Source organism: Macrotis lagotis, chromosome X (assembly GCF_037893015.1).
Source record: "Macrotis lagotis isolate mMagLag1 chromosome X, bilby.v1.9.chrom.fasta, whole genome shotgun sequence".
NCBI lineage: Eukaryota > Metazoa > Chordata > Mammalia > Peramelemorphia > Peramelidae > Macrotis > Macrotis lagotis.
This window is the reverse complement of record NC_133666.1, coordinates 629,396,407-629,412,314: the sequence shown is the minus strand read 5'-3', so window position 1 is coordinate 629,412,314 and position 15,908 is coordinate 629,396,407. Positions and strand designations below refer to the sequence as shown.

Sequence of the window (15,908 nt, the reverse complement as noted above, 5' to 3'; positions counted from 1 at the left end):
TCCTCTCCTCTCCTCTCTCCTCTTTTCTCTTCTCTTCTCCTTTGGAGACATCCAATGTCCTTCAGCATCCTATGAATCTCTTCCAAAAAGTCCTGTCCAGCTCAGGTGACTAGTTGAGACCTTGTCTTCTGGTAGAAAAACTGCCTAACATCTTACTCAGATCAAAATATATGTTTCCATAACAAAACAATGAGATTCTGGAACTTATTACAATTTACATTTTGCCTTATTGCCATATTGACACACATACTTCACTTTTAACACAATAAACTTCCATTAGTGTTTTACTACATGAGCAAACTCCCAATGAGAATGACTCATTGACTCAAGCTTGATACATTCAACAGTCATCTTTGTTCTAAGAGTAAGCAGCATCTGGTTTAAAATAAAACAATTTTAACTTTTGCTCTCATTACAATGTCTCAAACATCCTTAACTAAAATGATTTTTCCCCCCAAATATTTCCATATTTTCCTTTTCCTGGTGTACTTAGCTAACTCACACTCTGTTCCTTAAAGTGGAACTTGAAAACTATAATTATCCTAAGAATTTCCCATTCTTCTCCTTACCTAAATATCCCCTCTGACACAAAAACTAAGGAAATTTAATTCTAATCTTAGCATGTAGCTGATAGCAGGTGTCAGAGCCAGACACCTAACCTATCTCTGGCTATTAGATCCAATTTACCTAAAACTTCTTTTTTCTAGTTTTCTTAGTAATTAACTATAAAGATCCAGAACAATAAAGGAAAATTCTATTACAGATATAAGTATTGAATATCAGTGTCCAGGCAGAGGTCACATGGGTAAGTCAAATGTCTTAGGCCAGATTTATTCTTTCAGGTGAGATATTATCCAAATGTCATTTTGGGGAAATCAAGTCAAAGGGGTCCAACCTCAGCCATACTGAGAAGCCACCCCTTTGGCTCCCCATCCCTGTCACCTGACATCCTCGGGCCAATGGCTTCCTGGGCTCCAAGACCATAACATTTACCCAGCAGCATTTCCTTTTGTTGACCATCCTGGTATCTGACATAAGAGAAAATTAATTAAAAGTCCTGTGATCTAAAATAGATTTTTTTACCTAATTAGAAATTCCAATGAATACAACTGACTAATTTCCAATTATAATCTTAATGGAGTCCCAATTAATGAAATCCCTCCTTAAAGCTCTGAGTATCCTTCCTGGGTCTTTCTAACTATGACTGGCCCTACAGGCCTCATCTTTGTCTGAAATCATATCTATTCTATCTGTATATAAAGATGGTATATCAGGTTCCTCTTGGCTAGAGAAACCTTCTTCTAGCCTGTAGTATCTTACAACAAATGCCTCCTTCATCCAGGAGATTGCAAAGAGAATTCTCAAATTATCTTTGTGTTTATCTTTCTCATATTACATGCTTTTGCTTCAAAGCAAACAACCACTGCTTTGGAATATACATATAGATCTAAAATATTCCCAATTCACATATATAACTGGAAACTTCTATACATAAACTTGTTTTCCTACTAGCCATCCCTAACATACAAATGGTTATTTTTGTTTTGGCAAGGCAATTGGGGTTAAGTGACTTGCCCAAGGTCACACAGCTAAGTAATCACTAAATATCTGAGGCCTGATTTGAACAAGTGCCCTATCCTCTGCATCACCTAGCTGCCCCTTAACATACAAATTACTTTTCAGAATTATTTAAAACCATTAAAGTACCTTAGGTAGCTTTAAATTTCCAACATGTGTTATTAATTTCATTATAACAGAACAGCAATAAGAATAACAGAGTAACACACAATTTACTAGATTGTACAAAGCAATCCTTCCATTATTACATTATTCATGAACCCACAGATCTATCCCAGAAAGGGTCATTTTTTCCCATATTTTCCTTATTGCCCTTCGAAGCAATCACACATTAATCTTAGGCTTTAATAATAGAGTATTTAAATGACATTCACAAGAGATAACTAAATATTGCAAATATAATCTCTTTGCAGTTACAAAAGCATATCACATAACTGATAAAAACATTTTATTCGTCAATAAGTTAGCTTACAATGGGATCCACACAATTGCCATTTATTCAGAGCCTCCCCAACTGTCTGCAGTTACCAATGAGAAGTCCACATTCTTGACTTCTTTAGAATTAAACATACGTTGTTAATATATAGTAATCATAAGATTCTTATTCAAACATCTCATTTCCCTTGGAACAAGAGCAAAATGAATATCTCATGATCTTTACACTTTTGTCTCATTACCCAAATTCTCAGAATCCAATCTCATACATGATACATTTGAAATCCCTATCAATAACAACTAGATTTCCCAACAGTTTAGTGTGAGAAAATTTTAGAGTACCTTATACAGAGAATCCAGCACCCACATTCTATATGCTTAATCCAAAATAAAAATAAAATTGTTAGCATTATTAGACTTAACATTAAAACGAATTAGAGCTTTCCCCCCAAAGACATCAGTAAACATCCCTGATAACCTAGGTATTTTTCTTCTTAGTTAACCCAATACCACTTTTCTTTAACCCAAAGAGGTTACAATAAAGTTTACAATAAAGTTTAAAAACCCAAACCACTCAATACCTTGCAAAATTTACATAGTGTTAAAATAGTTTATAATCCCAAACTAATTTAACAGTCTATGTTATTTAATTCTTCCCATTCTATACAAATTTTGTTAGAATGTTACAACATTAATATCCCCTCTTTTAAAACCCTCAGCTTGCTTCCCAAAACTCTAGTTCAGAAACCTTAAATAGTGAGAGTCATTACTTAGGCTATGAGTACAGAGCAGATATTCATTAAACGTGATTTCCTTTCAATAAATGTGTCTCCTAACCCCTGAAGTATATCTATCTGTCTGTCTATCTATTTATCTATCTATCTATCTATCTATCTATCTATCTATCTATCTATCTATCTATCTATCTATCTAGATATATTCCTTTCTTATCACATATCCCACTTGTGATGGGGTCTCTTTCCCTTTAAGGTTTAAGAACTTGAGGTCTCCTCTCTCTCCCTCTCTTTCCATAGGTGTGTGGGGCTCTCAGGTGGACTCAGTCTAGGGTTCAAGTCTTAACAAGATGGTGGATCGGATTGAGACCACCACATGTCCAATACACCAACCCTTCCCCCAAACCAGGGAGAAAGCATAAGAATAGGAAATCTTCTCTCCTTCAACTTCCCACTCTTTTCCTTAAAGGTTCTTTCTTCTCTTGAACTTCTAAACTCTCCCCAAAGTATAGTATTTTTTTCTTTAAGAATCCTACTCCCCTTTCTTTAACTCTGCACAGCTATCACCAGCTCAGTGAGGGAGGGGCTGATTTCCACATGGGGCTGCTGCACAACCACTTCCTTCTCCTCCTAGAATGATTTGTAAACCACTTTAAAAAGTTCCCAAAATCCATCTTTGGTATACAGTCAAACCTGCTCAAATCTTCTGTCTACATGCTTCAACCAATTTCCATACTTAACAAATGGTTCAAAAACCCCATTGTCTCTCTGTCTGCATTTTCTCCCCAGTACTTTCAGAACCTCTGACCCAGACTATACAGCTTAATATACTGTTTCATTAGCTCTTCTTGACTTTGATTCATACTATTCTGAACTAGAGTCACATAGCTTATACAGCTATATAAACCACAGTTATGATTCTCCCACTTTTCACAATACATTTTCCATTCCAAGCTTTTAATATTTAGCATTTCTTGATTATAACTGCTAAAACCCTGGAGAAGGCAAACAGTCATCCAAAAGTCCCTTAGCCTAATCAGAATATTCTCTTTCCTACCCCCTTCTTCAAATAGAGTAAGCTAAATAACTGTTATAGAGAGACAATCCATTCTGGGGGGGACAGTGGATCTTCTATTCTTAAATCCTTACATGTCCCATAATTTTCTGTAATAACCAATATTAGCAGAATCTAAATTGATAAACTCCTGAAGTTCTAATGTTACCATATCATTCTGGAAAAAAAAGATTAACTATTTAGTTTCCCCTATACTGGAACATCTTGGTAACCTCATTATATACTTTAGGATTAACCTGACTTTCTAGACTTTCTGAAATTTATTTTCTAACAACTTTTTTCAAATTAAAATTACATTACTTTTTAATGATAATATTCACTGTCTCTTTCCTGTTTCTTTAACTTCGAAATAAGGTCCCTTTGAACATTTATTTTATTAATTCTTCCTGAAGTAAAGTAACTCTCTCTCTCTCTCTCTCTCTCTCTCTCTCTCTCTCTCTCTCTCTCTCTCTCTCTCTCTTAGTACTGTTTCTAAAAGGGAGTGGGGAAAACACTCTAGCACAACAAAATCATGGAGAACTGGGAATTGAAGAGAACATAAACAGGGAAGGGGGGGGCTTCTCATAATGGTAGAATAAAAGGGTGAGTGGTTTGGCCTCCACAATCCATTCCTTTTAAATCAAAATCAAAATCCCTCTTTTAAGCTTCAAGAGAAAACCCAGGAGTGAGGAAGGAGGGATCATATTATCATATTATCCATTGTGATACAGGCAGAAAGCAGGCTCAAGGGAAGAGCTTGGGAGAGTTAGATGAATACTTCCTAAAAATCCAAAATAACAAAATGAGGTTACCCAAGGAAATCTTTAGGGGAACTTGCTAACTCCTCCTTTCCCTGTTTAACAAATCACACAAGTACATAGACATTCTAAGCACATAAAGACAGGTGAGGCACAAACACACATCACACAAAATGCAACAGCATTTTCCAAACTGACAATTTTCAAAACACAGCAAATTCCTGATGTCTCAGGAGTGCAGAGAGGGGAGATTTCAACCTTTTGTCTGACAATCTCTCCCTCCCAAAGTCAGACAAAACATGTTCCTTCTCCTTATCTTTATTTCTCCATACAAGACAACAACCCTTAATCATTTTCTTCTTACTTTACCTTTATATTTGACTCTTATTTACCTGATTTACTGCAGGGGAAGGCTTAGGACAGGGCCCTTCCCATTTTAAATATTGGCAGAGACCTCTCAGGATCAAGTGCCCTTAGATCCAAGTCTCTTATGCCCAAACCGGAAGGGGTCACCCCCAATCTTCAGTCACCCAAATGGACCCTCCAGGAATCTAGTGCCTTCAGGTTCCAAGGTCTAGGCTTATTATCTTTTGGGTCTTTGTGCACAAAAGTTAATGACTGTTCTTTGTCCTCACTGACAGTCAGGTTCTTGCCTCGGATTTGCTGTTCTCTTTCTACTGAGTCTCTCCCCTTAGGGTCACTTACAGAGAGGGAAAACCAAGGCTTCCCAGAAAATGACAAACTGCCATATTTGGGGAGGGGCTGCTTTTTTGCCAAATCCTAAGAAGCCAAAGTCGCCAAAGGGCATGCAGTCCTTTAGGAGGCCCCAAAGTGTGTGGGACAATTGCCACTTAAACAAATTTCAGAGATCTCTCAAGGTATGAAGTGAAACCATTATTCCTTTCTCGAGGAACGGGTCCCAATCAATTACAGAGATTGAGACAAAAGCAAAAGACTCCAAAATCACATTTATCCTAACTCGATCCTACCCCCCACCACCACTGACCCACCCTCATTAATGAGGAATGTGATTTTACAATCTAGATGCATAAACTAATCCAAGGAAAAGAGCATATAAATTCAACTGAAACTCAATTATCTCTTCAGCCCTAGGAATTGAAAGGTCATCTGGACTTCAACAGATAAGGTGGGGTCAGTTGACTCTTCACCAATATCCCAGAAGTTGCTTTGTCAAGGGAGGAAGGGCACATAGTTAACTATTATCCAATCTATAATATTCTACTGTAGAAACCTGACTTTATCCCATTCAGTACCAACCACCCAACTCAATAAATGCCAATGCCTCTGTGTGGGACAAACGCCACTTAAATAATTTTCAGAGATCTCTCAAGGTATGAAGAGAAAGTTGTATTCATTTCTGGTGGAATATACACCGATCCATTACAGAGATTGAGGCAAAAGCAAAAGACCCAAGAATCACATTTATCCTAATTCGAACCATCCTCTCCCCACTGACCCACCCTCATTAATGAGGAATGTGATCTTCACAATCTAGATGCATAAATTAATATAAGGAAAAGAGCATATAATTCAAACTGAAACCAGAATATCCCTTCAGCCCCAGGAATTGAAGGGACACCTGGATTTCAACAGATAAGGTGGTGTCAGTTGACTCTTCACCAATATCCCAGAAGTTGTTTGTCATAGTTAACTATTTTCCAATCTATAATATTCTACTGAAGAAATCTCACACTTTAATCCCACTCACCTACCTTTCACCTCTAGCTCAATATGAAATCTTCTGTTTGACTTTCAAAATTTCTTATGATTTCCTTTTACTATTTTTATTCCTTACACACTCTCTATATGTGTTCTTCAATCCAATGGTACTGATTGATTTCCTGACTATTCCTAGCAACTGACACCCCATCATTAGGATCTGGATATTTTCATTGATTGCCCCCCTTACCTAGAATTCTCTCTCCACTCATCTCTCCCTCTCAGCTTCCCCTGCTTCCTTCAAGTCCCAGCTCAAATCCCACTTCCTACAGGAAGTTTTTTCTAATCCTCCTTAATTCTATCAACTTTCCTTGAATTATTTCATATTGGTCCACTCTATACTTGGTTTTGTATTCTAAACATATTTGTTTAGATATTGTCTTCACTATTAGACTGTGAATTCCTTGAGGAAAGAGAATATCTTCTATTTCTTTTTCTATCCCCTGTGTTGAATGCCTGGACTGGCAAATAATAGGCAATTAGTATATGTCTAATGACTGACTGTAGAATTGTATTGTATTACTCAAACCCCAACTGTGATCCTGCATAATCCCCTCTGCATTCTAGATATGGATGAATGTGCAGGTTCTGCAGTCTGTTCACAAGATGCCATCTGTATCAACACCCCAGGAAACTACACATGTATCTGCAAAAATGGCTTTGTAATGGGACCCAAAATGGAGTGCCAAGGTGAGTGGAATTGAAGGAGACTTCTGAAAACTCTAAGTCTAGTTGTAATGAAATAAGATGTGGTAATGAAATAATTTGAACCTCATTCTATTTAGATCTCTCTCTCTCTAACTCTCATTTTTCTGGGTGATTCACATCCCTTTCATACCTTCATATCTCCATCAATTCTTCTTCATGGCATTCTACGAATTCTGCACGAGAAGTTATTCAGTTAACTAGAGAATCCTCTGTTTTTTTTAAACTGTTATTTTTAGATATCTGCAAAGTACTTGTACTGTCCATTCTTAATCCTTTTGAACTGTAAGACCTGCTACTTATGAGGTAATGTTCCCAAACAATTGGTACCCAATGCACCACTTATACTAAAGACAATTTTACATCTTTAATGTAAAGATTTACTTAACACTGACAGAGGAATAATTGTTCTTAAATTAAATCAAACAAGTAAATAATAAAATACATCTTTTTACTTATGTACATATCTTTCCAGACAAACTCATGATGGAGAAAAACTGGTGTGGGAACAACTTGGGATTTTGATTCCAATATTAATAGTTTACTCATTATCTTCTGCACCATAGGAAATGTATCTTTTTAATCCTTACCACTGTTAATCCTTACCACTCTTTCCCTCTGTCCCTCCCCACCCCTTAATAGTATTTTTTACTTCAATTATATCTAAGGATAGTTTTCAACATTCATTTGGATAAGATTTTGGGTTTTAATTTTTGTGAAAGTAAACAGAAGATTGTGGGAGATGGTCCTGGTCTTCAGCAATTGGAATGGCAGGATATATTTTCTACTATATACATGAAAGGTCAAGCTTAAAGAAAATCATTATTTCAAGCTTCTGTGATTTTATTGGCTGGTATCCAAAAGCAGCAAAGAAAGAGACTGAATTTGCAATGAGAGAATCTAGTTCAAATTCCCTCATCACAGCTTCCCTCAACCAAAATTGCAGATTCATTTGACTAGAAAGGTCTGAAGACACATATGCATGTAATCATATATCTGTGTATATAAATGTGTGTGTGTGCGCATGCATGTGCGTGTGTGTGTGTGCATTTGATATCCTTTTCCTCTCTTTCTGTGTTCAGAAGATGTCAAATTGATTCAACATTCAATTCAGTTTTTAAAACTCCTTAGAGTCTCCAAAGGTTAACTCTTGGTTCACCTTTATGATTCCTGTGGACAGCCACAAATAGAACACCATCCAAGCTGCAGGGCACAATTCTGGTTGGTTGTTGTCCTGGTAGCTATTTCTTTTTCCTCCATCACCTGCAATTTCTCTGTGCTGCTCTTGTTTCTTTCTCCATGTTTCAAATGCAACCAAATCAGATTACTGTGGCATTCAAATTGAGTAGAAGAAATCCCAGTAATCATGGAAAAACTGCCCCCTTAAATTCTAGGGATTTATTCCAACAGATACATTCTATATGTTCAGCAGTGTGTTGGTAAATTTTTTGACTATGAGCTATCCAAGAAAAACAATGTAGCTGTATCAGATTTTAAAACTCAACTGAAAGATGAACATAATCTCCATCACTTTGTTATGTCCAGATAATCAACAAAACATGACTGAAGGCCTAAATTGTAACATTTACTGTCATTGAACAATTAGCTTTGGCTTTGCTAGTCTACACTGCCTCCAGAACACTCTGCTTGTAAAATGAAGGGTTTAGAAGAGGTAACTTTTAAAGTGCAGCCAAGTTACAATTCAATCGTGTCAGAATGATATTACCAATGTAGATATCATGGTATACGGTGTCAGTCATAGCAAGGTAGAACTGTTGTATGCCAAAAGTCTTGAGTCAATTAAATATTTCTGACCAAATTATGGTGCAATCAGAAAATATTCAACAAATTAAATAAAACAATACAATAAAACATAGAAAATATTACATTTAACAAACAAGTCAACAGGTAGATAATAGGGATTCTTATTGACCTCTGTTTTTATTGGAGTTTGACTCAATAAATATCTTCATGCATTACTGTGGCCTGCTATTCCCACTACCAAATCTATGACCTGGTGAACAATAGCTTGATGATAATTTTCCCTGCACTTAACTAGATCAATCCCTAGCAATTAGTGAAATCCATATGAATATCTTCCTCAGTTGACAGAATATGTCAAACATTGCAATCTATTGGTAAAGTGTTTGCAAAGCTAAGCTTGCTTTCTATGTCTTGGAAATTCACCAGAGAAGAATTTCAGCAAAGAAAGGTTGTGTATGTCTATGACATAAAAAGATACAGATTAATGACATTTTATACAGGTGAAGCTAGGTTATGTGAAATGAGTTAAATAATATGATGTAACAAAACCCCCTACCTATGCGACTTCATACAATTCCCTAAACCTCTCTCCGTCTCAATTTCCATATTTTTATCTATCAAGTGTCCCCACATTTTTCACCAGTGAAAGGATAGGTATGATAAAAATATACTAAGTTTATGTGGCCTTGACATGGGGAGTTCTAGTTGACTACTTCAGGTTTGAGGTGATACTTCTGTTACTTATCAATCATTGGCTGCCACCCACTGATAACTCTTCTCAATCTATGCAGTTAACAATCATTCAGACTTCAAATTTTTGTTTAAATAAGAAATTTAATTCATTTTATAAATTCATAGTTAAAAAAATCTCTGAGATTAGTAGAACATATTGCAACCCTCCCCTTGCAAAGAAATCTCTGGGGTGTCTATGGTCTCTTCATTACCCTGGTTTCCTCTGACTTTTGGAAATTACTTTTTTTCATCTGGTCTCATTCCTTATGTTCCCTACCTACTCAGTCTCAAAAGTCTGGATGGTCTTTCAGCCACAAGTATCTAGTCTAATCTGTTCCCCACTCAACTGTCATAGGGATCCACCCAGAGCACAGATCTGATCATTTTCCCCCACAAACCTACCACCCACCCAACTCAATAAACTCCAAGGCCTCCCTTTCACTTCTAGTTCAAATAAGAAATCTTCTGTTTGACTTTCAAAGTTCTTCATCATTTCCTTTTAATATTTTTATTCCTTACATTCTCTCTATACAGATTCTTCAAGCCAGTAATACTGATTGATCTCCTGGCTCTTCCTAGCAGGAGACACTCCATCATTAGTATCCGGACATTTTCACTGATGGTCCCCCTTACCTAGAATGCTCTACTCATCTCTGCTTCTTAGTTTCCCCTGTTTCCTTCAAGACCTAGATCGAATCCTACCTCCTCCTACAGGAAGTTTTTTTTTCTAATGCTTGATAATTCTATCAACTTTCTTTGAATTATTTCTTATTTGTCCTCTCTATACCTGGTTTTGTTTTCAAAACATATTTGTTTTGATGTCGTCTTCTCTATTAGACTGTGAATTCCTTGAGGAAAGAGAATGTCTTGTTTTCCTTATCCCCTGTGTTAAATACCTTGTCCGGCAAATAATAGGCAATTAGTATATTTCTATTGACTGACTGTAGGATTGCATTGTATTGCTAAAACCCCAGCTGTGATCCAGCATAATCTCCTATGAATTCTAGATGTGGATGAATGTGCAGATTTCACAGTCTGTTCACAAGATGCCATCTGCATAAACACCCCAGGAAATTACACATGTGATTGCAAAAATGGATTTGTGATGGGACCCAAAATGGAGTGCCAAGGTGAGTTGGGCTGAAGGAGATTTGTACCAAGTATAAGTCTAGTTTTAATGAAATAAAATGTAAGAATTTAAACCTCATTCTGTTTAGATCTCTCTCTCTCTCTCTCTCTCTCTCTCTCTCTCTCTCTCTCTCTCTCTCTCTCTCTCTCCCTCTCCCCCTCTCTCTCTCTCTTAGTTTTCTGGGTGAATGACATTCTTTTTATGTCTTCATATCTCCATTGCTTGAAGGCATTCTATGAATTCTGCAAGTGGAGTTACTCAGTGAACTAGAGAATTCTCTGGATTTTTTAAAAAACTGTTATTTTTTAGATAACTGCAAAGTACTTGTACTGTCCATTTTTAATCTTTTTGAACTATAGGACCTGCTACTTAGGAGGTAATGTACCCAAACAGTAGGTACCCAATGCACCACTTATACTAATGACAATTTTGCATCTTTAATGTAAAGATTTACTTAACCCTGACAGAGGAATAATAGATCTTAGATTAAAACAAACAAATAATAAAACACATCTTTTTACATATGTAAATCCGCAACACAGTCTTCCAGAGAAACTCATGATGGAGAAAGACTGGGATAATTCACAACTGAGATTTTGACTCCAATACTAGAAGTTTACTCAATATCTTCTGCACTACAGGAAATGCATCTGTTTCCCTTTTAATCCTTACCACTCTTTCCCTCTTTCCCTCCCTACCCCTTAATAGTATTGTTTTCCTCCAATTCTTCTTAAGGATAGTTTTCAACATTCATTTGGATAAGATTTAGGGTTTCAATTTTTTCTTCCCTCTCTTTCCTCCTTCTTTACTAAGAGAGAAAACAGAGGTGAATTATGTACAATTATGTTAATAATTTTTCCACATTGGTCATATTGTTAAAGAAGAATCAAAACAAAAGGGATAGACTATGAGAAAGGAGAAATAAAAGAAAAAAACAGTGAAAAATAATATTTTTTGGTCTGAATTCAGACTCCATAGTTCTTTCTCCAGATGTGAATAGCATTTTCTATCATGAGTCTTTTGGAATTGTCTTTGATAGTTGTATTGCTGAAAAGAGTAAAATCTTGTTGATCATTGCCCAATGTTGCTGTTCCTTTGTACAATGTTTTCTTGCTTTTGTTCAGTTCACTCAGTATCAGTATATATGTAAGTTTTTCCTAGGGTTTCCCTGTACTGCTCATCAATTCTTACAGAACAGTGGTACTCCATCTCGGTCATATATCACAATTTGTTCTTCACTTTCCTAAGTAAAGGGCATCCCCCAAATTTCCAAGTATTTGCCAGTACAAAAAGAGCTGCTATAAAGATTTTTGAATATGTGAGTCTTTTTTCTCTTTTCTATGATCTCTTTGGGATATAGACCAAGTAGTGGTATTGCTGGATCAAAGAGCAAGTACAATTTTGTTGTTCTTTGCTCCAAATTGCTCTCCAGAATGGTTGGATCAGTTCACAAAGATGGATGCTATTATTGTTAACATTTAGTAGGTGAGAAAACCTGTGTCAGACAGTAAGTGTCTGTGGTAGCATTTGAATACAAGACTTCCTGATTTCCAAGTTCAATAATCTCTTCTCTATGCCACCTTGCTACCTGTGGTATTAAGAATACCAATAGTTACTGAGGTTGAATGATTTTTTTTTGGTAAGATTAGTGGATTTACTGTTATAGGATTAGTGTTGCAATTCTAGCACTATTACAATCTATGTGACTTCATACAATTCTCTAAAATTCTCTCAATCTCAGTTTTTTTTATTTTTATGTGTCAAGGTTATTCTCATTTTTCAGCAGTGAAAGGATAGGTCAAAAATATAATAAAACTTGTGCTGCCTTGACAGATGAAGTTCCAATAGACTACTTCAGGTTTAAGGTGGCACTTGTTTTACTTGTCAGTCATTGGCTGCTACACACTGGTAAGTGTACTCTCAATCTATGTAATTAACAATCATTGAGACTTCAAATTTTGGGGTAAATAGGCAGTTTAGTTCATTTTATAAATTCATAATAAAAAAAACCTGTGAGACTTGAAGAACATATGGCAACCATCCTTTTGCAACCAAATCTCTGGGTGGTATGGTCCTACCATTAACCTGTTTGCAGGATCATTCAAACACATGTCCTGTAACTTTTGAAAATTACTTTGTTCATCTTGGCTCATTCCTTATGTTCCCTACCTACTAAATCTCAGAAGTCTTGGTGGTCTTTTAGCTGCAAGTATCTAGTCTATTCTGCTCCTCACTCAACTGTCAAAGGGATCTATCTAGTGCACAGAACTAATCATGTTCTCCCTAATTCCCCCACCCACCCAACCCAATAAGCTCCAAACCCATCCTTTCACTTCTAGGCTCAAATATGAAATCTTCTGTTTGACTTTCAAAGTTCTTCATAATTTCCTTTTACTATTTTTACTCCTTTCACTTTCTCTGTACATATTCGTCAAACCAATGATACTGACTGAACTCCTGGCTTTTCCTAGCAGAAGGCACCCCATCTATAGGATCTGAATATTTTCATTGATTGTCCCCCTTACCTAGAATGCTCTCTCCAATCATCTCTCCCTCTTGGTTTCTCCTACTTCCTTCAAGATCCAGCTCAAATCCCACCTCTAACAGAAAATCTTTTCTAATCCTCCCAAATTCTATCAACTTTCTTCTTTGAATTATTTCCTACTTATTCTGTGTAACTCAGGTTTTGGTTTCAAAAAATATTTGTTTTCATGTTGTCTACAATATTAGACTGTGAACTGCTTGAGGAAGGAGAATATTTTTTAATCTCTTTTTCTATCCCCTGTGTTGAATACATTGCCTGGCAAATAATAGGCATTTAATATATGTTTAATGACTGTAGGATTGCATTGTATTATTCAAACCCCAACTGTGATTCTGTATAATTCTTCTCTCTGAATTTCAGATGTGGATGAATGTGCAGATTCCACAGTCTGTCCACCACATGCCACCTGTATCAACACCCCAGGAAATTACACATGTGATTGCAAAAATGGATTTGTAATGGGACCCAGAATGGAGTGCCAAGGTAAGTGGGCCTAAAGGGGAATTCTGCAAAGTAGAAGTCTAATTTTAATGAAATAAAATATGGACATGAAAGAATTTGTACCTTATTCTATTTATCTCTCTCTCTCTCTCTCTCTCTCTCTCTCTCTCTCTCTCTCTCTCTGTTTTCTGGGTGAATCATATTCCTTTCAGGCTGTCATATCTCTATTGATTCTTATTGATGGCATTCTATGAATTCTGTATGAGGAGTTAGTTACTGATTGAATGGGTGAAGTCCTCTAGCTTTCTTTAAATATTTATTTTTTAGATATCTGCAAAGTACTTCTACTGTCCATCCTTTATTCCTCCTTCTTCTGAGCATCTTTCCATTTGAAAATTGTAGGTTTTCAAGACTTGAAATTCAGCATGGGGCAATTAGGATTAGGAGCAAGGGGGTCTTTTGTTTTTAATTTTGTTTTTAATTTTATCTTATGATAAAATGACTGCATTTATCTATTTCACTCAGATTTGAAGTTCAGGAGTCACTTGTGGCTTCAAGACATAGTCCGGGAACTTTACCTTTGTTCATTCTTCCCTGTTCTGGTTTGTCACTCCTTAGTTAACCTCATGTTCCCCATTGCTCTACACACCATTTATTGATACTGGACTTTATGTGAACACTTTTATCTGCTTAGCCCACTGCTGCTTAGGAACTCCTAAATTTGTGATCTATTATCCTCAATCTCCATGGTATTTGGGATTATAGGTCAAGCCAATATACCCAGCTGACCTGAAATGTAATCCCTGCTGTTCCATTTATTATCTATGTGATCTTGCTCCTCAGTTTCCTCAACTGTTTAAATGTGCTGGAGAAGGGAATGGCAAACCATTGCAGTGTGTTTGTCAAAATAACCCCTAAGGGAATCATGAACAGTTGGATATGACTGAAATGTCTCCTTAGCAAAAAGGAGTGATTCCAAATCATCACAATAGGTTTGGGAACCTTGATCTGGGGAACTCCTCTGATCAAATTCACCTTCTCCCTAGATATCGATGAATGTTCTCAGAATCCTCTTGTTTGTGGTCCCAATGCCAAATGTACCAATGTCATTGGAAAATATAGATGTATCTGTTTGTCTGGATTCTCTTCTCCCATGGGAAATTCTTGGGTCCCTGGTAAGACAGGATCCTTCCAATGCTCAGGTAATACTCAGAGTGTCACGGATGTCTTGTCCTTGGGTCTAGGGTTATCTCACTTGGGCTAGGGCATTTTGTGACTTACTGAAAACATCTCTCTCCTGTTTTGCAGATATTAATGAGTGTCTCAGAGATTCAGTCTGTCCCCAGCATTCCACCTGTCAAAATACTCCAGGGAGCTATGGCTGCACCTGCAATACTGGCTTCACTTTTAAGAACTCTCAATGTGAAGGTACCAAGCACACCAAGACATGATCTATCCTGAACTTTTCTTATCTTCATTTTTTCAGTCTTTTAAAAAAATGTTATTTCCTTCCTTGGAAGAGGTCCTGTGAAAGTAAACAAATAAATGTGGGAGATGGTCCTTGTCTTCAGTGTGGCTCTTTTCTATTTGGAAGGGCAGGATATATTTTCTACTATATACCTGAAAGATCATGCATAAAGAAAATCAATATTTCAAGCTTCTGTGATTTTATTGGCTGGTTTTCAAAAGCAGCAATCAAAGAAAAACTGAATTTGGAATGAGAGAATCTAGTTCAAATTCCCTCATCACAGCTTCCTTCAACCAAAATTGCTGATTCATTTGGCTAGAAAGTACTGAAGATACACATGCATACATCCATATATCTGTGTATATAAATGTGTGTGTGTGTTTGATATCCTTTCCCTCTCTTTCTGCATTCAGAAGATGTCAAATTGATTCAACATTCAATTCAATTTTTAAAACTCCTTAGAGCCTCCAAAGGTTAACTCTTGGCTCACCCTTATGATTCCTGTTGGACAGCCACAAATAGAACACCATCCAAGCTTCAGGGCACAATTCCGGCTTGGTTGTTGTTCTGGCAGCTATTTCTTTCTCCTCTATCACCTGCAATTTCTCTGTGCTCCTCTTGTGTCTTTCTTCATGCTTTAAATGCAACCAAATCAGATTACTGTGGCATTCAAATTGAGTAGAAGAAATCCCAGTAATAGTGGAAAAAACTTCCCCCTTAAATTCTATGGATTTATTCCAACAGATACATTCTATATATTCAGGAGTGTGTTGGTAAATTTTTTGACTATGAGCTATCCAAGAAAAACAATGTAGCTATATCAGA

At 36.5% G+C, this 15,908-nt stretch overlaps 2 protein-coding genes across 3 annotated transcripts in view; both read left to right on the top strand.

The window, feature by feature from the left end:
- LOC141500485 (putative adhesion G protein-coupled receptor E4P) overlaps nucleotides 1-15,908 on the top strand; it is a 258,858-nt gene that overhangs the window by 85,448 nt on the left and 157,502 nt on the right. The gene's annotated exons all lie outside the window — the stretch shown is intronic.
- The window catches only part of LOC141500484 (adhesion G protein-coupled receptor E2-like), a 118,527-nt gene that overhangs the window by 36,612 nt on the left and 66,007 nt on the right, over nucleotides 1-15,908 (top strand). The window contains exons 9-13 of the mRNA XM_074203683.1: nucleotides 6,867-6,989; nucleotides 10,508-10,630; nucleotides 13,535-13,657; nucleotides 14,662-14,817; nucleotides 14,924-15,043. Of these exons, the coding sequence (XP_074059784.1) occupies nucleotides 6,867-6,989; nucleotides 10,508-10,630; nucleotides 13,535-13,657; nucleotides 14,662-14,817; nucleotides 14,924-15,043 (645 nt within the window). The remainder of the gene's footprint in view (nucleotides 1-6,866; nucleotides 6,990-10,507; nucleotides 10,631-13,534; nucleotides 13,658-14,661; nucleotides 14,818-14,923; nucleotides 15,044-15,908) is intronic.